Here is a 24,699-nt window from a genome sequence, read left to right on the forward strand (position 1 = left end):
TGTTATGAGCTCCATTTTATAGGCGAGGAAACTAAAGCTCAGAGAGGGGAAGTGATTTGCCCAAGGTCACACAGATAACAGGATGCAGCGACCAGATTCCTCCTCAGGGATCTAGAATTCCCAGGCCCAACGTTTGAGCCATTACACCACACAGCCTTTCTAAGGGGAGAGTTGGGGAAACTGAGTCAAGCTTCCCAAATGTGTGAAGTGGTTTAGCTCAAAGAACAAAGAAATCCCTGATACAGGTTTTATAAACTCTAAGGCTGTCCTTTAGGTGTCAAGATTCCTTCCCTCACTATGGCCCATGCCTTTCCCTCTGCAGCCTATGTGAGTAGATGAAGCCAAAGCTCAGGGTCGAGTCCAGGTCCCTAGCTCTCCAGCATGTGAACCAGGCAAGTCCTGTCAGCACTCGGGACTCATTACCATGTGGTAAAGTGGATGTGGTAATCTTGTGAGTGCTATGGCCCTAATTTAATGCCTGGCTGAACAAATTGATGGCTGTGCCTGTCCACACTATAGCTGCCTCACATATATTACATAACCTAGCGTCAGGAGGAGGTGAGAATGCAGAAGTCTCTCATTTCTTCCCCACCCCAGAGCCCCAGAGCCCAAGGAGACAGAAAACTAGGATTAGGACCTAACGAGTCTTCCACAGAGAAAAATAAGTCTAAAAACAGTTCCTGAGAGACAGAAAATATCTAAAGGAATTTAATTTTGGTTCTTACTTTTGAGGTCCATAAACAGAGAGGCTGTTTATTGAACTTTGACAGTTATTTCTATAGCTGTTCTTTGCAAAGGTCAAAAGAAATTCATTTCCCGGGGCTGCCTTGAGAACACAGAAACACATACCACAATGTGTCTATTAAGCTGCACATTGGAACTGGCGAGAGAAAAAGTGAGCAGCTCGTCAGCGTGGGTTCCGATAGGAAAGCCACTGTTGTGGTCGTGTCCCTAAAAGGTATGAGAATGCTTATCGTTGCAGGGGAGGAAGTTTTGACAAGATTTACCTCAGTACACCTTTACACACGGATTTTCCTGACATTTGAAATGCATTGCCTGTGATCTTAGCAATACGGGCAGAGGCCACGATGCCTGGTAAGACACTGCTTGGTCAGTGAAGAAACTGGCTCATGTGGAAACCAGTCTCTGAACTCAAAGGTGACAGTCCTACTGCCCCTCCATCCATAGTGGTGTGGTGTCTGAACCGTAAATCCTCCGTCCTCAGGACCGAGATATTGCTGTTTTTTTAAAGGGTGAACAGAATTGTATTTTTATTACCCAAACAACACATGGTGACTGCACCCAAACTAGATAATACAGATAACAGCCATAGCCAGATCAGACCTGCTATCTTCTATGTACACATGTGTATGAATTAATTTAATCCTCACAACAGCTCTTTGAGGGAGGCACTGTTATGATTCCCATTTTACAGGTGACGAAACTGAGACACAGTTACAACATAAGGGGCCTGTTCTCTGATTTATGCTATTTCCTCCCACACAATGGAGCCTCTGGAGCATTAATGGTGATGTGGGAGAAGAGGATTTCCAGTGACATGGAAACCATACCTATGGCTACCAGTTACTTAAGCCACAAAGATGCCCAGAACCACAGAGGTTTTGTCAACAATTTCATCCAGCTCCAGACTCAGCTCAAAGAAGTGCTCCCTCTTCTGGGCAATCTCCCCTCCCACCCCTGGGTCCTCACACTCTATTCTTCCTGCTACCAGGGCTCTCACATGACAAAAACAGTCATTTCATTACAAATGGGTTCATCTAGTATTTAGTGTACGTCTAGATAGCAATTTCTATTTTATTACTTTTGGGTTGAACTAGTTGCTTTAATTATTGTAACCAAATTTTGAGTTTAGAATTAATTAACAAGTATCTGAAATTATTTGTTTCTTAATCATGGGGAATGGACTATTCTGACAAAAAATGAAATCAGACCCATCACTCATGACCCAATTTATGTCCCTATAATCCAGCTTCAAGTTTGATTAATAAGTGTGATCAATATTTTGAGGGTGGACCTCAGATATAGACACATGAACACATGCATCAATCAATAGATGAAACTGCTACTATTTGACCATTTTGAACAATAATTTAATAGGTCAGGGTTGGCCAATGATGGCCCATGGGCCAAATCTAGTCCACTGCCTGGTTTTTAATGGCTCATCAGCTAAAAATGTCTTTTTTGATGGTTTACATTTTAAATGATTATATAAGTACCTACATACTATTCTTAATTTTTCCTTTTGGCCCACAAAACCTAAACCATTTATTATCTGGCCCCTAAAGAGAAAGTGTATCTACCTCTAAACTAATAGATGATCCTATACTTTGAAGTCTTTTCATTGTCGATGTGATATCATCATGCCACATATCCAATAAAGTTGATTGTGCCTTTAGAACACCAAGTAATATCAACAAATTTCATCCTATAGAAAAGCATAGCAAATGAGAACTCCCCCCCACCTCCTTAAAACAAAACTGAAAGAAATGTGGATCCGAAGCATTTTGAGATGTCATTATGTCTTAAAATGGTCTATTCTAGCTTGCCTTAATCTCAGTATTCTAGTTCCTGGTCATTTTCCCTTCAAATGCTTCATAATGGAAGCATCCCATAGCTGTTATAACAACCCCGTCCTGGCTAGGAGCTAAGTATATTAAAGGTAACTTTGCAATAGCTACTTTCCAAAGACTCTCAAGCAACTTTTCTTAAATAATGCTTGTTCTCAATATGGTAGAAACAAAGCTCTTCCCTATTTCTCCACCAGTTCAAAGTCAGAACTGAACCAAGTGGAGGGTATTTCTCTGACTGGGACTTCATAGGGATGGGGTTTAGAACAATGTCATTTCAGCACAGTAGCTGGAAATCTGTCAGTGGAGTAAAACAGGCCTCACCATGCTACATAGTACTTGGTTGATAAAAGGAACTAAATTGCTCTCTAAAGAAACTTTTTTCCCCAAAAAGAAATACTTCTTCAGTTTTATAGAGTACTTCATAGAAAATAAGATGGAGAGCTTTAAAATGACAGAAAAAAAGCAGTCAGAAGTACTCTAAATTCATCTTCACACTTATTTTAAGTTATTTTACCATATAAAAACAAAAGGAGAAAGAAAGAAAAAGATTAGATAATTAAACATCTGTTAAATTCCAAAGGATGAATCTCTCGTAATGACAAAGCTGAGTCTCTGGATTCAACATGTGCCAAGTAACTATTGATTGTCTTATACTTTAAGATGCACAAGAACAGAAGATCCAAAATAGGCTGTCTACTAATCTAATTAACAACCAGGGAATTTAGATTCGAGTGGTAACACCTCGTCTCTCCCCTTGGGAAGGCTAGAAGTCTCTGTGAATAAAAACTCATCACTCACCAAGCATTCTCGACTGTCTCCCAATGTCTTTGCTTTGCTTCTGATCTCTCCTTTCACTTACCAGCTTTCTCTCCCATGTCACAGCTCCGAGAACACTGTGTTTAACAGAGCTGTATGTAATGTTTAAATATGGTTGGTGTCATTGCATTGACAGTAGGATATACCCATAATGCGTAGGATGACATTTGAAGCCCTTTGCAATCGTGTATCAACTTCCCGCCCTTTTTGGGGTCTGTCAACAGGACACCTCAATTTCCTATTCTTTCTGCCATGCCTTTGCTTATGCTGTTCTTGTCCCGATAATGCCCTTCCCTCAGCTTCCTCAGTGCAGGTTTCCACTCATCCATTAAAGCTTCATTCAAACAGCACATATTTGTGTGTATTTGCTATCAACACATCTGCTTTACCTCCTTACCAGGCAGCTTGAGTTTTGCATCTCTGATGTCCAGCATTGTATCATGGATTCAACAAACATTGGTAGGTTCTCCATACATGTGTGTCACATTTTGTCCCTGAATTTTGGCAGCTAGATTACCTCAGTGTTTCATTGAACACCAAGAGCTGCCTGATTCTCTGCTGTGTGGGCAGAGCATAAATGTACTTCCTTCACATTCCTTCTTCAACCTCATTGTCTATCATGAAAATAACTAATATCAACTAGTAATTACAGGGTGACATGTCTTATTTAATCTTCCTGATAAGCCTATGAAATGGGGAGTATGGCGATTCTCATTGTGGCAGATGAAGAAACTGAGGCTTAGAGAGGTAAGTGACCTGCCCAAGTTCTCCCAGCTGATAAGAGGTAGAGGTAGCTCTGAATCCACAGTCTATAGCCAGCACCCATGCCCTTGGCCAATGACTCTCAGATCAGGTTTCTGCTAAGTTGAGGTTATACTAGGTGACCAGACACAGCCCTAACTATAATGGATTGATAGGCCAAACTTGGAGTGTGGGGGAGATGGTTAAGTCGCCAACAGAGCTCTGAGACTCATCAAGGGCTCCTGCCAGAATTTATCCAGAATGAAGAAGTGAAGGAGGTCCCCCGGTAAAGCCCTGTTCTCCCCATCTTTCACCCCATTGCCATCAGAGGGAGGCCAGCATGCTTGCCACTGGATTTCAGACCCAGGGCTCAGCACCCTGCCTTAGGTATGTCCTGTTTCATTTTATCTGCTGACACAACAGAGCAAGTGCAATTCGCATAGGTGTGGCTCACCATCTGTGTTTCATTTGCAAGGATAATGCGCTGTTCTAAAAATAATAAAAATTTATTTACATCTATTTCCCCCCACCTCCATTTTCTCAGCAGCAAGTGATATAAAAAATGGAGGAGATTATCCCAACAAAAATATTTATGAGTAAATACCTCACTGAAAAGATGAGGATGCTACTATCTAAATAATTCTGGTCCCACCCACTAAGACAAAGAAAGAGGATATTCTTGACAGCATGATTGAATTGTGTGTAATTACTGCCAATGTTTTAAACATGAAGATAATGAGAAAAGTATTAGCATTAGATCAGAGCGGCTGAAAACATTTATTTTCCTGGGAGTATGAAAACTACTTCTAGCACGCATTCAAAGCATGGGAGAAATGCTATTCTTTATTACAGTGATTTTCAACCAGTGTGCTACAAGAATTTCTAAAACATGCAATACCTGACTTTAAAAAAAAAAAAATTCTCACCCCAGGATATTTTTCCTTTGATTTTAGATAGAGTGGAAGGAAGGGAGGGAGGGAGGATAGAAGAGAAAGGGAGAGAAAGAGAGAGAGAAACAGATGTGAAAGAGATGCATAGGTTGGTTGTCTTCTGAACTCACCCCTTGACCAGGAATCAAACCTTCAGTGCACAGGCCGATGCTCTAACCATAGAGCAACACTGGCCAGAGCAATACCTGACTACTTAGTCAGGGGCACTGACCTTTTTTCCTTTAGATTGTCAAGTTAAAACAAAAAAACCAAAAAACAACAACAGCCAACATGAATCAAAATTTGAATGAATCAAAATTATACCTATTTTTTGTCCGATTGGCCAAAAATATACTTTTTAGTGTGCTGCAGAATTTTAGTAATTAATTTATGTGTGCCATGAGATGAAAAAGATTGAAAATCGCTCCTTTATTACTATTGTTTTATTTTCAGGCAGCTTGACTTGATATCATCATTTTCATAGATTTATTTAGTATGTTTCTGGAGATGCACCCTACGTGGCAATATTCGAACTTAAATCAAATTGACCAAATACATAGTTCTTCAGACTTACAGCTACACATCCAATTTCACTGAGTAGTGTGCATGAGCTGTTCCCCCTAACATTCTTTAGTTTTTTCCCCTAACATATTCAAGGACTCCTGAATCTCTCAGAGTAAATAAATCTAAAAATAAGTCCTTATGTGACAGTTACCATGGAGGGAAGGGAGGAAATCCTCTGTTTTCACATTTGGCCTAGAAATTGGGGGCATTATAAAGTTTCAGAAAATCCTTTAGCAGCTGAAAATTGAAAATAAATTACATTTACAGTCTTAGTATTTTTTATTGTATGTACATTTTTATGGGTAGGCTATCACTTTCCTTAGATTATTTGGAAGATATCACATAGTAAGATAAAGGTGAATTCAAACAAAGATAACAAAGTGCTCAGTTCGAATGCCTTAAAAAAGACTAATGGTACTCTCACAGTTCAAGTGTTAAGATGGAATTTTAAGGGCCTCTTAGAAACTGTTTCCATTTGCAAAAAGAAAAATGAAAGAAACAGAAGAAGAAAAAAACACCCCAAACTGACCATTAGTTACTCTGAGTAGCTGCAAATTGTGACTATGTTTAAAAAGTTGGCAGATTTTAGCTGAAGAATTTCTGTTTTCGCAGCTAAGACGACAGACTAAATAAAGCCATTTATCAAATGTTAGAGGCCTTTATCTGATTTTATTTTGTAGTGCAGAGAGACATAGTTTAAAACCATAGACAGAGCCGTCAGATGAGGGGCTGAGTATGCTTATAGGAAAGAATGAAACGGTGCCCCAAATGAACCCAATTTTGTTTAGTAAGATATATGGCTCTTTCTCCAAATGTTTCGTCAAACATTTAAGCAAGAGACACAGATCTTCATGCTCATCTCATTCTATGGTAGTTTTTAGAGCCTAGCGCAGTTCCTGACACAAGGTAGGTGTAAGGTGAAAAAATTCGATTACTGGATGAGTACACAAGGACACGACCAAGCTCTCAACTCAATAAAATAATTTTCTCTGTTTACATGCCCATGCTAGAATGTGGGTCTTGCAGTAAGTTCTCAGACAATCTGTTAGATATTTACTCATATGTCCATTCATCCACCCTTCCTTCCTTCCTTCCTTCCTTCCTTCCTTCCTTCCTTCCTTCCTTCCTTCCTTCCTTCCTTCCTTCCTTCCTTCCTTCCTTCCTTCCATTGTCACTTCCACTGTCCCTATCACTTTCCACAGAGTCCTCCTATTCTCTCCAAGGTCACTGCTCAGTGGAGGAGGGACATCTCAAGGAGAGCTCACTTCTCAGTCCACTCTCTGGATGGCAGCTGCTGGGCAATGCTGGCCTGTCAAATGGGCAGCCAGGTCAGCTGATGACCGTGGTTAGAAGGTAGAGAGGGGGGTCAGTTATGGGTCCTCAGAAAGTGGGCTGCCTTCCAGCATTTTCCCATTGCCCAGAGTGGGTGAGAGAGGTTGGTCTTGCCCCTGAATTCGCACTGGGTCCAGAGGCTGCACCACCCCAAACATACCAGGAAATTAAGGGAGAAGCAGCACCTGGACCCTCATTATCCTGCTGGACAGCAGCCTGTGCACACAGATATGGCATAAACTCCACGCTGCCTGCCACTCTCTTCCTCACATCCTTCTTTTCATACCTCAACACAATAGTTTTGAGCATCTCACATGTGTAAGGACTGGGGATATGTCAGGGAACAAGCCAGATAAAATCCCTTTCTCCTGGAAGTGTGGAAGGAGCAGCTCCGTGAGGGCGCCTGCCTCAGCTGGCCCCACTTGGAACATCCTGGGGAGTGAGGGTTGGAAGAAGAGAGGACAACAATAACAACGGTAACATGTTGCCACTATGAAAAACTGTATGGAGGTCCCTCAAAAAATTGAAAACAGGACTACCATATGACCCAGAATTTCACTTCTGGGTATTTATTCAAAGAAATAAAAAACACTAATGCAAAAAGATATAGGCACCCCTGTGTTCATTGCAGCATTAATTATAATAGCCAAGACATTAAAGCAACCTAAATGTCCATCAATAGATAAATGGGTAAAGAAGTGATACACTCACACACAGACACAATGAAATATTACTCAGCCATTAAAAAGAAATCTTGCCATTTGGAACAACATGGACCTAGAGGGTATTGTGCTAAGTGAAATAAGTCAGAGAGAGAAAGACAAATACCATATGATTTCACTTATAGGTGGAATCTAAAGAACAAAACAAACAAAAGAACAAAACAGAAACAAACTCCCAGATACAGAGAATAAAATGACGGTTGCCAGGTGGGAAGGGGTATGAGCAAAAAAAGGTGAAAGGGATTAAGAAGTCCAACTTGCCCGTTATAAATAAAGTGGTGGGATATAAAGTACAGCCTAGGGAACATAGTCAATAACACTGTAATAAATACTAGTATGTGTGCTGTCAGGTGGATACGAGACTTATCAGGGTGATCACTTCATAAGGTATATAACTGTCCAATCTCTATGTTGTACACCTGAATACAATATGATATGTCAACTATAACTGAAAAATAAATTTTAAAAATGATTATTTACTGGTGTCCTTGACTGCCCTCATTGACAAGTTTTATTACAAATTAAAAACGTGAAGGGCAGGGAAGGTAAACAGGCAAGTTCTCAGAAAACAGTGCATGCCGACTCCTTGGAGTACTCATGAAAGGAAAGGTTCTAATGGAAAATCAAAATGAAAAATTTATATCATATCATTTGAGTGCATGTCAACCGGCCGGTGTGTTTCCAGAGCCTCCACTCCCACCAAGGTGGGGGCCGGAGGGGAGCAAACTGCTCGTACAACCTCAGGGGCCCCGGCTCCCCAGGGGTCCCTGACCTGTTTGTTTACACTCACAGCATCCACCCCCCAAATATGCTATTTGAGGTACCTTGAGTGAAGACAGGGTGACTAAACCTAAAACCACTTGGAATCATACAAAGTTCATTGGGCTCCCCCAGTGGGATATTTTCTTGACATTAATCTGTGTTAAACATTCCGCCCAGATGGTCCCAAAGTAGGCATTTAAAACCACACCTAAGACAGGAGCTTACTCGGAAGGTGTCCAGAAATAATGACAAGTAATTGCCCGTCCTGCTGAGGGAACCTGCCATACGCACAGGAGGGCAGTGAGACGAACACATTGCAAACTGTGGGCAACCCAACTAGAGGCTGTCTGCTGTGTGCGCTCTGTCCCTTTAAAGATGAGTGACTCGGAGTCTCATTTCATCCTTCAGCAGCTTGCCGACAAATAGCTACGGCGGCACAAGTACACAGGCGACGCTTGCCTACGTCCAGGCCGCTTCCTTTGCGGATGCTGCTGGGTCAGGACTAAGCTCTGGGAACCTTCACAGAAAAGTGACATTCTTCACTCATTTCCATTGATTTTCCAATTTCAGTTAAATTGTGTTGGTCGCTTTTTTTTTTTTTTTTTGAGCTGTTTATGTATGTGGCTAGAAGTGCTTAATTCAACTCTCATAATTATACACTCATTGCAAGTTAGCCAAAACCCACATGAAAAGATAATGAGCTTGAAACACATCTGTCGCCAAACAAACCTTAAAAAATGGAATAATCCACTATGTTATCACTTTGATTTATAAATAGAGACAAAACCTTTTCTATCAGTAAAAGGAGAACTGAGATGGAAAAATCACTGCATTTTGTGTGTGTGTGTGTGTGTGTGTGTGTGTGTGTGTGCGTGTCCGCACAGGCGTCCTGGGTGGATGATAGAGTTAGAAAGTAATTACTTGCCTCCAAAGAAGATAGTATGGCAGTCAGGCAGCTACCTACTAGGAAGGGTTGAAAAGAGAATAGGAGAGAAAATGAAGGAAATTGACTCAGTCTGTTCTTTTTTTTCCTGCTTTTCTATTTTTAAATGGAAACAATCACCCTTTTTCAAGTGACAACCATAGTTTCTATGCAAATTTTATTCTCACCCTCATTGGCAATAATTTCCCATTTCTAGCTACTGTTTCCCACTCTGAAGTATAAAAATCTTAGCCTCCTTTCCCATTCATTCTTGTCTATACACCAAAGCCCATATAATTAGAATTTTTTAGGCGTGCTCAAACTATGCCAGGCCATGGGGATACCCACACGCCTATGATCACAGTCTCTATTCTCAAGTACTTTACAGCCTGGGCCAGCCTTGCCTGCAGGACTGTCTATGTTGATGGTGATAGTCTATGTCTGTTCTGGCCAATACAGTACCACTGGCCACATGAAGCTGCTGAGTACTTGACATCTGCCTAGTCTAAGAACTTTTTTACATTTAATTTAAATTGCTGAAAATTAAACTTAAATAATTACATGTGACTAGTGGTTACCACATTGGACAACACAGGTCTAGACAAAGAAGAAGGGGATATTCTTTAAGGAGACAAATGACAACTTAAAGGAGCACATGGAAAATGCCATGTGTTGGCCACGGGCAAGCACAGGCCGAGATTAGAGAAAGAACCCGTGGAAGACTCAGGTGGAGGAGGACGGCTTCTCGGAAGAGATGTGTGTAACCAGTGCTTGTGATATAGCAGGGGAAGCAGAAAGGAGAGGAGAAGGCATTTCTGACCCAAGATCTGTTTAATCAGAAACACCAAGGGGAATATGCACGGAACCCATTAGGGAAACCCAGTGGTGACTGCAAGGCAGGGTACTTGTAGAAGGTCCAGGTTGCTGCTCATGCTTGTGGGGTGATGCCAGGTTGGGAGCAAGAAATGCCAGGGTGGTGGTGGTGGGGGGCAGATTTGGGCTGGGCAGAGGGGCTGATGGGTAGATGGGCGGGTGGGAACCCCCAAGGGTTGGTACGCTGTGTTGGAAGTGTTGCGAGGCTTCCCGCTGAGGGTAGTCTGCAGTGACCTGGAGCTCAGGCGGATGGTCAGGGCCAGGGGACACATGGAGGAGGGCTCATGCCTGAGCAGAAGCACATGGCCCACCTGACTGGGGCAGCTGCCATGTAACCCTTACATCTGATGTTACCAAGTATCCACATGCAGAAACCGCGCCCCAAATTTCCAGAATTTCTGACTTTCAGAAAGGCCAGAAGTTGGAATTTTTAAAAAGAAACATAAAATCTAAATACTTTGACATGGCAACTAAGGTGAAAACTTTAAAACACCCTGGGATAAACCAGAGCAAGAGCATGGACCGGTGAGGTCCATGTGCCACCTGTCTGTGACATCTGACCCAGAAGCCGATGAGGTGTCGCAGGGACAACCTCAAGGGGGACAAGCGGAGACCGAAGGAAAGGCGGCCCCGGGGAAACAGTGTGCGCAGCAGAGGGTGTGAGGGAGCAACGAGGGCGAAGCCACCTGCTGTGATGGGAGACCATCACTGATCTTGGACAAAGCTCCCCCTCCCCATCTTTCCTCCCTCCCTCCTCCCTCCCCCCTCCCTCCTCCCTCCCTCCCTCTCCCTCATGGCAGAGAGGTGAGGTTTGGGGTTCACAATCACCAGGGCTCAGAGTAAGTGGTTGCTGAGGACACAGAGGCATCAGTTTAAACGAACTCAAATAATTCGAGCTGACAGTGTGTGTTTTGGGTTCATATAATACCCCATTTCCCTTTATAGGTTTTCCCACGCCGCCCTGTATAAATATCTCATTTCCACCTTCATGGCATAAAGCCTGCATCTTCCTCAGGTGAGAGCCCCACTTGAAGAAGATGTGTGACTTTCAGCTCACCTCCCGGTCCAGCAGTGCCGGTGACACCACGGTGACGATGTCTCCTTTTTCAGGATCGATGTAGAACATGTTGGGAGACGGCTTGTCAGGCGTCTGCTGGCGGATATTATACCGCAGGAGGGCGTTATCTGTGGCCGGGTCGTCCGCGTCGAAGGCTGTCATCCGCATCACCGTGGTCCCTGAGTGGGCAGGACAGAAGGACAGCAGATGGTCATTCGGAGACAGCGACAGGCAGAGGCCCTGTCCCCCACGCGGGCAATGGCAATGAAGTGACATGCTAATTGCTTTCCAGATTAAAAATGGACAGCCTTTCTCCAGCTCTGTTATGTTTTACCTTTAGTCCCCTCCCTCCCGCTCCATCACGTTAAAAGACCTGAAATACAGGAATCTTTGCTGTTCAGCAGATTGACAGCTTAATTTCTTCTTCTGCTGATACGCTGTTCATTTTCACGGGCTTTCATTCTATTGAGGATGTGGCTCCGTGACAATGGCCTTCATTTTAAATCTCTTATTGAAGGCCGACTAGGCGTGGGGTCCAGGGCCAGGTGTTGGGGAAACAGAGAGGCAAAAAGGCCCATTCCATGGTGTCTAGCAGGTCAGTGGTTAGTAGGAGAGACGGCATATGAAAATGTGAAAGTAATACAGCTCAGTGAGAGAGGGCATTGCTGGACTCAGAACAACCTCACCTAACCCGGAGCTCAGGAGAGGCCCCTGTGCAGACGCCTGGGGGTGAGCAGGTGGAGGGGAGGGGAGGGGGAACCACAATGGGAAAGGATATTCCAGCTAAAGGAATGTGAGCCAATGTGAGTGGCTCACCGTCTGTGTGTCAGCCACACTGTCTTGGGCACTTTAGATATAAAGGCACTATAAAGACGAGGGTGACATGAGGACTCTTTGATATGCCAAGGGGTGAGAAGGGTATCAGATATGGGGTCTTGCTCACACACAACTGATGTGAAGGGGAATTAGTTATAGGCACTTTCAAGGACAACTGAGCAGCAACTAGTGAAAAAACATCATTCACCCTCTTGGCACCTATCCTGGAGAAACACTCGCATGAGGGGTGTTTTGCAGGGTGTTCAGGGAAGGATTATCCATCTGCAGAAACACTGGGAAACAACCTAACTGCTCCAGCACAGAGGAATGACTAGAGCGATGGCATCGTCCACACTAAGAAATGTTTTGCAGCCGTGGAAAAAGGTTGTAGATCTAATGTCTTTGAACACGGAGGGCTCTCCACGATGGAGTATTAAGTGAAAACTATCAGGCTGAAGAAGGTTACCCATAGCATGGTATCATTTTTTTGAACCTGCCTACACACAGAAAGTTCCACAATACTTTGTGCATCTATGTTGCAGGTACAGTTTATGTGTGTAAGTGCACAGAAGGTCTATTAAGGTGAATTTCACGTGAGTTATGGCGGTTAACTTTGGGAAAGGAGGGGGAACTGGGGTCAGGTATAGTGCTAAGGAAAGATTTGGCCCAGTCTGTAATGTTTTGGTCTTTTTCACATGGAGAATATATTGCTTTTGCAATTAAAATTTAATTTAAAAGGATCGTAATTATAAGTACTTATGGAAGCACGGTCTAGAGCAGAATCAGGCATGTTTTCCTGATGATCCTGGCAGTTGTGAGCCATCAGAGCTCAGGGTAACCTGCCCAACCATCATTTTTCATGGCAGTTTGCTCTTCTAGGAATATGGAGCCCCACCTCCCGATTTTGAATGCTTCTGGACCCACAGAGTGTGAGCTAACTGGTAAGAGACCAAGGCAGTAGACCTGTTGTTCCTAGCAGGAATGTGCACATACAGAAAACACTGAAGCTTAAGGGAAGCATAGAATTCATCCAGCTCCGCCACCGTCTGATATTCCTTTCACTTACACAACAATGCCTCTCAAACCAGCAGAGGCAGTTTATTTTCCCCACGATCGGAATCAGATGAACAGCCACTAGGTCCGATGGATCAGGCAAACAAGGGGGACTCTGACCACCCTCAGGCTGGATCAATTTGTGGAGCAGTCTCGGCTAATTCCACGAATGTTGCCCTAATGGCGGATGCATCACGGCGCATTTTCTATGGGGCCCAGTTTCCTGCCCTTCTTGGTTCCTTTGTGAAACTGTCCCTGGGCAGACTGCAGGGTCCAGTGCCAGAAGAGAAAATCCGTGGCGTGTGCGGCCCCCTTACCTTGCCCCTGGCCTTGGGAAGATATCAGCAGACCAGCTGGCACTGTTTCCAGTGAGCCCCACTGTGGGATCAGGTCTCTTTTTAATTTTTAAAAAATATGTTTTTATTGATTTCAGAGAGGAAGGGAGAGGGAGAGAGAGATAGAAACATCCATGATGAGAGAGAATCATGGATCGGCTGTCTCCTGCACGCCCCACACCGGGGATCGAGTCTGCAACCGGGGCATGTGCCCTGACTGGGAATCAAACCGTGACCTCCTGGTTCAGAGGTCGATGCTCAATCACTGAACCACACCAGCCGGGCAGATCACGGCTCTTTTTCAACCCTGTGGTCCAGCGGCCACTCCTAGTCCATCAGCTTAATGGGGAGAGTGACACGGACTTGCCTTCCTGGTCTAGGAAACAGGCCTGCAGGGGAACTGCCGTCAGAAACAGAGGCAGCTTGCAGGCCCACCATCTCACCCAGGGACATGCTGACTGAGGCATGGTAGCCAAAGGCATGGAAGGAGGCCTCAAGCCCATCAAGTCCACACCCAAAAGCCTCTGGTTAAGTATGCACGACCCAGGGCAGTGGTCGGCAAACTCATTAGTCAACAGAGCCAAATATCAACAGTACAACGATTGAAATTTCTTTTGAGAGCCAATTTTTTAAAATTTAAACTATATAGGTAGGTACATTGTTATTAACTTAATTAGGGTACTCCTAAGGCTTAGAAAGAGCCACACTCAAGGGGCCAAAGAGCCGCATGTGGCTCGTGAGCCGCAGTTTGCTAACCACTGACCCGGGGCCTTGCACCCTGTTAGTGCCTAATGAATGCTTGGTTGATGGAATCCGTGTCCTATTTCATCTGCCTTTAATTGAAGTCAGAGACAAAGAAGCAAAAGAGTGTAAAAATGAAGTCATCATGGCTTTCAACTGTCATGGTTTGCATTAAAATAATTAGAGGAAGGGAAAAAAAGCCTCTCTGGTTGATGAATTTTCAGTTTTCACCAGGAAATTCATTTTTAATTGTTATTCTTTTTTTTACAGATTTGAAAACATGATATAATAAAAGGTTACCCTGGAATGTCCCCAAGGTTACCCAGAAATGTTTTATGTTTTTTAATTATTTTCTCTGTTAATCCTTCTCTGAGGATATTTTTCCATTGATTTTTAGAGACAGTGAAAGGGAGGGGAAGAGACAGAGAGAGAAACATTGATGTGAGAGAGACACATCAATTGGTTGTCTCCTGCTTGTGCCCTGACCAGGACCGGGAATCGAACCTGCAACTAAGGTACATGCCCTTGACTGGAATTGAACCCGAGATCCTTCAGTCCTCGGATGACACTCTATCCACTGAGCCAAACTGGCTAAGGCAAAATGTTTTATATTTTAATGAATTATAGAGAGCAAGTGAACTTGGTCTTAAGCCCTACCTTTGTCTCCACCCAGACGTGAATCTACTTGGATTTACTTCTGAGGCCACCTCTATGGAGACTGAACAGTGCCTATGCCATATAAATGGCTCTGTGGCATTGAAGAAAACAACTTGAGGGGCCATGGCTGGGTCATCCAGGTTCAGGCCTTTACTACGTGAATTTAGGCAGATTACTCAACCCTCCCTCAGCCCCACTTTCCCATTTACGACATGAGGATATTAGTAACACTTTTTTCTTAGCTACTGTAAAGATTTAATGGGCTAACATATTAGAGAACTTGGTACTGTGCCTGGTGCATTAGTGTTCTAGGAAGATGCCTTTTATTATCAAATTGGCAGAGCAGGCAAAGGCCTCAGACAAAGGAGCTCACGATTAAATTGTCCACAGAACCTAGAACTGGGTACCATACGGTGAGTCCTAGTGCACCTCATTGTCTCTCAGTGTCCCCACCTCATTGTCTCTCTTTCATCTCGCCCATGGTCTCAGTGTCTAGATTTGGCTTTTACTATGGAGATCATAACTCTATAACCACACACACACACACACACACACGCATGTGCGCAGACACACACACACTCACACACAAACACACACATACACACACATGCACGCACACTCGCACACTCACACACACTCACAGTAGTCTACACGGCTGCTCCAGGTGGTGCTCTAGTCTCCCTGGAGGACCAAGGCTCCTGCCTGAGTCCCAGTCCTTTTGGTGGCTCCAATATCCTGCTCTTGCCAGCCCTGCCCCGGGGCCTGGGGGCGGGTCATGATGTTCATGCTTCCAGGTTCTCCAATGGCTGGATATACCTTCTCATCCTGCTTTTCCTAAGTTGGGTGCAAGGACTCTGGTTCCATGGGCCCAGTAAAGAAACAAATTGGGGAAATATGCGGTAACCCCACGTAAGCAGGTGTTCCCTCTCGGAGGACTTCTTAGTGCCCTTACTAAGCAAATGCATATTGAAAATCCCCAAGAGCAGAACTGGCAGCATTTCCCAAACTTCTCTGTGGATGAGCCTCTTCATTTAAAGAACATCTTTCTGTAATGGGCCACACAGTCCAAAATTTGAGCTGTTGGAGGGTACAGAGTGTGTTTTGTCCACTGTGGTAAGCTACTGTCTGACACACAGTAGGTCCTCTATTGATGTTGTCTGAGTAGAATTGCATTCTCATAATTCACTGTGGCTTTGCCTTATTCCACACTGACCAGAGCTGTGGATAACTTGTCCACTGAAAAGAGTGGACAGTGCTGTCCGGGCATCTTTCACAGCCAGGCACGCTTCACTGCCTCCTTTGAGCTCCTTTTTGCCCCTTGGAGGCCCTTGGAGGAACTGGAGTCAGCAGTCATTCACCAATTCCAAGCCCAGGGCGATGCTCAGAAGGTAAGCATCAGGACAGCTGTTCCATTGCCTATGAGTGGCATCTGCACCTGACCCCTTGCCTAAGTCCCACTCCTGGACTCGAAGGAAAAGGGCCCGTTCATTTCCATCAGCCCAGCAGCCTTGCACCAGTGCTTATCTCGTGCCTATGCTGACTTCCCAGTGGCAGAGAAATGATACTTAGGTGATAGACATGGGTATGGGTCCTCCTCACAGTATGCTTCCGTCTTCTCCCCTATCACAACATTCTCCTGAGTGTCAAAATAAATGATGGTCATCTTGTCACCCCAGAGCCAGAGCCACATGAGTGAGCAGTGCCCCCTCCAGAGCAAACTAAAAGCGTGACAAGCTGCTGGTTGCAAGTCTCCGGTCGGGCCTTCATTTTCTTTTGATGCAGGACACTGGCACCAACATGACAGGCTGATAAACAACTATGATGGGTTTTTCGTGGCCTGATAGCCCCTTCCTCTGACTGTATTCTGTGATTAAAGGAAAGAGCTTCCCAGTATCATGACCCTGAAAGCCGGTGTCTGAAGTTGAAGTGTCGCGTCCCTGTGACTTCTAGCACAGTCGCCTTTGAGAAGCGGAGTGTAGATCTGAAGGTGAGGGGCTGTTCAACCTCCATGAGAGCTCAGCCAGCCTCAAGGAGAGGCTGAGAGCCACAGGTGATGGAATTACTCTGTTCTTGAAATTTCTTCGACTTCTTCCTAAAACATTTTCTGATCAAAAGTATCAGACTCTTTTTTTCAAAACCATACTCTCACAATAAAAGAATATATTGAGACAAGGATGTTCAGGTCTATATTTGGCACTGGATTCTGATGGCACAGTTGGGGCAAATGTATCTTTCCGGGGAGATGCGTACTACAAAATCCAATATGAGCGAGATGGAAGATGCCACCGAGTGAGCTCTTTGGATGTAACATAATGGCACATCGCCATAAAACATCAAATTTGTGAGCGCAGGTAGGGTATTTTCAAGCCACCCAAACGCTGACTGTGACTGAATTATCTAAGAGATGTGCCTCAAAGGTAGCTAAAAAGAGAATGTGACTGTGGATACTGCATTCCATAACTTATTTCTTGTGTGTGTATTTATCTCATGTCAGAAGAAAGCCCGTAGACTATCGGCACCTTGTTCAGCCAGGTGAGAGGGACATAGAAGCATCTTGGGATATATCTAGTTGGACTGATGGTAATTTAAAACCAAATTTCTCTTGAGGATCCTTTGGGTTGAGGGGGGTCTGGGCACCTTGATTCCAGTGTTCTAGATGTGGGATGACAAACCAGCCAGTTTGTCCAGGACTGAGGGGATTCCAGAATCATCCTCTGCAGATCAGAATGAGTCTGTCACCCTACAGGCCAATATATGTCTCTATATATGTCTATATATAGACATATCTCATGGCCATGAATGTCAGAATACAGACAGAATTGTTGGGGCTTAACTTTTAAGGCCAAGGGCATAGAACATAGCCATTCATTCAACTCCTCACCAGTCACACCAATCTGGGGTTGCTTTCTGACTGAGCAGGTGGGCACAACCCAGTTCTCTCCTAACAGTCCTTATAGTGAAGAGAGAGATCTAGGTGGGCAAATTCAAGGCAGAACAGTGTAAGAGGCACTGTTAGAATGTGGGCTGTCTCATTTAAAATCCTGGCCTCACCATTTAGCAGCTGGGCATCCTTGGACAAATTCCTTTACTTCACTAAACCACAACATTTTCATTTACAACATAGCATCTCCCTTAATAGATTGTTGTGGGCACTGAATGAATTAAAGGAGTGTTTCTCAACCTTTATTTCTTTATCATCAAACCACCGAGTCTTGTAAGGTCTTTTTCCCTACTTGCCACTCCGTGCAATAGATATACTGTATATCTATTTATGTACTGTGGCCCTTTGGAGAGCCACAAACCATTGTAATATGTCATCTTTTTAATGTTCCCCAAACACCAATTTTCTCTCCCTTGGGGGTGATATTTTTGTCTTCATTTAGAAAGTATAAATTAATGAATATAAAGTCCAATGCCTAGGCAATGGTAAATATTCAAGAGATGTAAGTTTTATTGTTATTTTTATTGACTACGACAATTTGCAACTCAGTTCAGGGGAGGACCCATTGCTGTGTGCAATGATGGTGAGCAAAATATCATGTAAGACCTACCCACTTAAGAGTTCAACTCATACTAGTTCTAATATTCACACAATAGGAGCAAGAATTAATTAAAATCTCATGAGGAAACAATTCCTTTCTTCCCTTAGATAAGCCTAGAAACTTGGGTTGCGTGCACGCATGCATGAACCAGCTTCCCCCGGATCTTATCAATGTTTCTGTGTATACAGGAATTAATAGGAAAACTGTCAAATGATTAGTCGACAAAAGATAACCAAACCAATCCGATAGCCATCCACAGGCAGCCCACATTCTGCAGTGTGTGCATTCGCGAGAAGTCACCCATGGAATGAATCGTAAATAATGTCTTATTTTCCCACTGACCTACATTAGCATTTCAGACCTGCTTTATCTTCATTTGAGGGAGTGTCCAACTGGAAGCCACGACTCATAATTCACTTTAAGTTTTTCTGCTTATCTCCAAGACACTCTCCTAGCAGGCGGGGTGGGAGACAGAGGCTGGCTCTCTCTGCTCAGGGTATGGAGGCTGTTAAAGAAAGCCTTGTCTGGATCCTCAGAGGGCAGAGAGAAGTGCTTCTACTCTGACTGTGGAGGTGGGAAGGAGGAAAGCAGGATTAGACTTAAAGCAAAGCCTTGGAGGTGTAGCTTTGTCATCGTTGCTCCTTTGGGGACATTTCCCTCTATCCCCCGATTATCTAGGGACTGTTATTCACCAGCACAAAGATTCTTTCACATTTTCCATCTGGTGGTCAGGCTGTGCATTAGACCCAGAAAGTTCCTGATAATGTGAGCTTTGATGAAAATGTCAATGACTTTGACAGTAGTCCAGATCCACTGGTGTGACTCTTTGGCCCCATTCCCAACATGGAATAATGGGAGTTGGCCCATGAATGAGATGCTCAAATGCCCGCCCAATGCCCACACAAGTAATTTACATGAGTGAAGTGATTTCAATGCAGTTAGGAGTGGTGGGGACTATGGCAAACTGGAGGATGTATGTCCTGCCTAAGGGGGCAGTTACCTTTTAGTTCAAGATAATTGCTGCATTTCTGAAATGCAAGTCTGGAGGAGCAAGACCTTTAGATTTTTCAAGAATAGATGGGAATTTGGATTTTTGTATAAGTTGTAAAAATGATCACATGCTGAACACTAGTTCAAATTTTAAAAAAAAATAAAAGATCATTGAGTTAAACTAAGAAAGCCAAGCAAAGCAGGTTATGGTGGACTTCGGTCCAGTTCAACTTTTGACTTTGAATGTCAGTAGAGCCAATTATTTTCCCCGAAGACATGAACTAATATGTACTCTGGTGCTAGATTACAATGTTAAAAAATGGCACACCCAGTCTAAACAGTTCACCCTTCTTCCTTTCACCTCCCTTTTGAAACAGGCAAGTTCCCTTATGTGGTTCTCAGAGGCAGCAAAGTAGGAAGCACTAGAGATATAATTATATAAATATGCAACACGTTTCTTGCTTTAACTTATCTGATCCTATAGTAACTCCAGGAGGTATGTTATAGTGTAAAGCCCATTGTACAGGTGAGAAAATGAAGACTGAAAAGGCCACAGAGCTAGTTACCCAATGAGCCAACACTTGAACCCTACTTTGCTAAAGGGACTATGGCCCAGACTGTGAGATGCTACCTCGTCCTCAATTTTCCTTTCTTTCTTAGAAACATAACCCTGATTTTAGCTGTCCACATTTGTTGACTATCTGAGATACTAGATGTCCCAGCTTCTCTGGTAGTTATTATGGCCTTAGACAAAGGTTTAGACAATGGATATCATTAGAAGTATTGGGTGTGAGACTCCTGGGAAGGTTCATTATAAAGGGATTAACCAAGAGGTAGGGTATGTGCTTTTGTAACACCCCCATAGTTCCTGCTACCTGGTGTACAATGTGATGACTACAGCTCCGGCAGCCATGCTGGACCATGAGGTGGCCCTTTAAATGGGAACCACATGATGGGAAGGTAAAGCAGAGAGACAAGAGTCTGAATCCCCGAGTCTCTGACGACCATGGAGCTTCAAGGGAAGCCTGACATGCCTCCTTCCAGTTCCAGTTTTGTTCACATGAGCAAGAAATAAATTCGGAAAAGTAACAGTCCATCTTGTTTGAGCTAGTGTCATTTTTGGATTTGCTATTCCATGTGGTCACGACTAATCTTCTCTGATAAAGGCAAAAAGCGAATATGTAAGAAAATGAATTAATACTCAAAAGTAAATTTTGTTGCTTTAGCCTAGAGGTAAATGATGCTAATTTAGACAAAGTATAAATATCCAGTCAATTCCTCATGTATGTTCAAATATTCAAATTAGTTTCTACTCACCTAAGATGTCTTGAATCCAGAAACAATCTTTCTATGAGCAGGGAAGTTTGTTCCATTAGTGGCCCCAGAAAATCCCACTTCCTCATGACTACACTCCTGTATTGTCCCTTCCTACACTGACTGTGGCCTTAGCCATGTCACTTCCTTTGGCCAATGGGACACATGGAGACATTATACAGAGAGGCTTGAAAATGCTTGTGCATTGGAGTCTGTCCTCCTGGAACCCACCGCCATCTAGAGATACCCGGGCTCTCCCGCTGGCGGGGCCACATGTCTGGGAACTAATGTTCCCTGGCTGACACCCCTAGCCAACCGTCAGACATGGAAGTTGAGGCCATCTCGGAAGCTCAGCCCCAGTTGAGCTTCCAGAAAATGGAACCATGTGGGCAACCTCAAGACTAGCACAAGAAGCTCCCAGCTGAACTCATCCCAAATTGCAAAATTACAAGTGAAGAAATGGCTATTGTTTTAAGCCACTAAGTTTTGCTATGTTTCATTATACAGCAATAGGTAACTGGTAAAGAAGTGTTAGTAAGTTAATCTTCACAAACAAGCTATAAACTATTGAAATAATTAAAAAGTAGTTTATTGTTTATGTAATAGTTGACATTTCAAATAACCAAAAAGTACAGCACAATCAGGGGGTGGATTAAAACAAAAAGGAACAGGTACAGGTAAATAAATGATGAGCATAAAATGCGACCTGTTTCCCAAATGTTGGGCTTTGGGGGCCACTAATGATGTCACCACTTAATCACCACTAAATGCAATATGTTGGCCACTGGGTATTTCAATTGCCTAAGGGATTTTTTTTTTTTAACAACACTGAATCAAACTGGAACAAGGAATATACCCCTGATACAGATTTGAGTTGAGTAAGTACCTTCAAATAGGGAGACAACTCTGTTCTTAAAAATAAGAATGCCTTAAATTTGGAGAGAATTGCTCACTTCCTTTAATCGCAGCCATGAGCGCCTGTGTGCAGCTGCAATTACCACGGGTTTGATTTGAAATGCAATAGACTTCTCCTCTCAAATTTGCCTTACCTCCCTTGAGCTACTTGGTTTTTTAAGTACAAATTGACAGGCAAATATGTAATAAGTTGTGACAAGTTGAGCAATGGTTGTCTCCATCTGTTTTCAAAGGTTGTTTATTTTTATACTGATGAGGAGATGGTGGTGACAGAGCCGCCTTATGATTATTTCAATCCTTCAGTTGCTCCTGCTCGTCGTTCACTCTTCACAGCGCCTCTGCCCTACTTTGCTGGCGAGCTACTGTTTAATTAAGCGGCAGCAGGCCAGGCTTTAGGAGAGATACCTGTGTTTGAGATATGAGGTAACAAACACATGGCTAAAACGTGGGTCCCTCCTATCATGATGCACTTTATTGCCCCCATTTCTTCATTTCATCTAGAAATTTAAGGTAATAATGTTTAAACCTATTAAAAATTCCATTAATCTTTTTCTCTACCATTTCTTTCTGTGCAGCTCTTTGAGAGGACACAGGATACTCTATGCTAAATTAGCTCATCTGAAACATTTCAAAAGAGCAATTTTAATTGAAATTTTTATCCCTAATATTCCAAAGTAATAATAAGAAATCCTTGGGTTGGATTAGCTTAGAGTGGCTGAAATTCTTAAATATGAAAATATTTTTCCACAAAATTCTAGAAACAACAAAAGGAAATTCTATGTGTGGGGGCAGGAGGGCATTGGTTTGTTGAATCAATTTAACAGATTATTAAAAAATAATTCTACTTCTCTTTAAAGCAGTGACTTTTCAAGTAGGGTGATTTTACCCTCCAGGGAGCATTGGGCAATGTCTGGAGACATACTTTGTTTGCCACAAATGGGGTGAGGTATGTGATACTGGCATCTAGTGGGTGATGGCCAGGGGTACTGCTGAAGCCCATACAATGCTCAGAGCAGCCGCACAACAGAGAATTATGTCACCCCAAATGCCCACAGTGCTGAGGTTGACACAACCTATCTTAGAATCATTCACACCAGAGTCCCTAAAAGTGGTGGCACCTTTAAAATCCTGCACTTGAACAGCTGAAACCACCATTTGCCTCTCTTCTTAGAACTCTCTCTTCTAGATTTGAAGTTCACTGAGGGTAGAGATCCTGTCCCTCTCTATTTATTATCCACACGATGGCTCAAATATTAATTCCATGGACTACGCAAATTCAACATGGCATATAGTGTTTAATAATATGTTAATACTAACATCAATTAATTTTTCTAATTAAATTTTGTTTTTTCAAAGCATTAAAATCTTCAAGTGTGATAATGATTTGTGGGTAGTAATATTTTAGTAAACAAAATAAAAAAATAAAATAAAACTTGCCCTCACACTAAAAAAAAAAAAAAAAAAAAAAAAAAAAAAAAAAGATTTTAGTAAACATTTGCTGAATGCATGAGTGAATAAATAAATGAATAAGGTGAATGCATAAAAATGAATATTTTTTTTCTATTATAGATTAAAGTAATGACGGTGGAATAGGAGGCAGATGAATAATCAATGTCTGGCTGGCACTAAGTATTAATTCCTAGGTAAATCTTAATAATAGGCCTATGGTCCTTATCATTTATATCTATTTTAAGGGCAATGGTGAAGCAGTTTTGCTATTTAAACACATGGAGTATTTTAGGCTAGGTTAGACTGGATAACAAACCAAACCTGAAATCTCAATGGCTTAACACATAAGATTAATCCTTCCCTCAGATTTAGTCCATTTTGGGGGTTCCCTTCCCAGGGCAGTTTCTTTCCCAGTTGTGATGCAGGGATCCAGACCCTTGCTGTAGCCATGTCTTTGGGGCCACATGGTTTCCCAATTGTTGTTGGTTCTGAAGCCAGGAGCTGACTCAGACTCATTAAGTGCTTCCACCAGAAAGGGAACACGTCTCTATGCCCTGCAATCTATTGGCCACATCTGGTGTCTGAGGCCAGGCCAGCTCAAGAGCAGGACGGTGTCATGGGCCTGTGATCTGTGCAGTTGCCCAGAGTGCTGTGCTCAGAAGGGCCTCATACTTGGTTCAGTGCTCCGCCGTCACCCTCTTGACAGCTATTGAACAAGGGGCCCTGAACTTTCAGTCTGCAAGGGCCCCTCAAATCATGCAGCCAGTCCTGGTCAATAGCCAGGAGCCAGACCTGCAAGAGGCCTGAGTGCACAGGGACACGAAGACTCTTAGAGGCGGTGATCCTGCCTGCTGCCAATCAATCCACAGTGCAGAAGCCTTTGTTTCCATCCTTAGGGCCCTTGCTACTGCTGCACATAGAACTCTGGGCTTCCCCCATAGCTTTGCCACCATTAGGTGAGAAGCATTATGTAGTAGCACAAAAAATCAAACAGGGTCTGCTCAGATGGTGGCTGCTCTGGGAGACCTGCCCACACTCACACTTTACTTGTCCTGGCTCCCAGCTCCTGAGCTTGCTTTAGACACCAGAGGGCTGCTGTTTTCCAGGCCTTGGCCTTCGTTTGCTAGACGCCACACTAACTTCTTATTTTTAATGAGCCATGCACTCCTGCCTAGTTTTTCCCTTGACGATCTGGGTCCCACCAGATGTGGGTCATACACCACATATGACACTAAGGGAATGTAGCACGGGGCCATGCATTACAACCCTGGCTGCTCATTTGAATCATGTACCACATATAAAAAATACTCCTCATGCCTGAAACTCACCTTAGGAGATCTGAATCTGCTAATCTAGTGTGGGGTCTGGACAGTGAATTCCTGGGAATAGACAGGGGCCAGGCAGCTGTATACTTTGACCCTCTACTTACAGGTTATGTGATCTAAACAATATACGCAAACCCACGCAGCCTCAGTTTCCTTACCTGTAAAATGGGCTGATTATCTGCCACTGTGTAAACTTGGTTTGAAGATGCATGTAAAATATAAGAGGCCCAATGAGGTGGTTTTTGCTGAAATT

At 43.3% G+C, this 24,699-nt stretch overlaps 1 protein-coding gene across 1 annotated transcript in view; it reads right to left on the minus strand.

Annotated features, from left to right (window-relative positions):
- The window catches only part of CDH13 (cadherin 13), a 1,028,720-nt gene that overhangs the window by 237,268 nt on the left and 766,753 nt on the right, over positions 1–24,699 (minus strand). Inside the window, exon 7 of the mRNA XM_036346357.1 lies at positions 11,310–11,488. Coding sequence (XP_036202250.1) covers positions 11,310–11,488 — 179 coding nt within the window. The remainder of the gene's footprint in view (positions 1–11,309; positions 11,489–24,699) is intronic.

The sequence above is a fragment of the Myotis myotis genome, unplaced genomic scaffold, assembly GCF_014108235.1.
Source record: "Myotis myotis isolate mMyoMyo1 unplaced genomic scaffold, mMyoMyo1.p scaffold_m19_p_19, whole genome shotgun sequence".
Lineage (NCBI taxonomy): Eukaryota > Metazoa > Chordata > Mammalia > Chiroptera > Vespertilionidae > Myotis > Myotis myotis.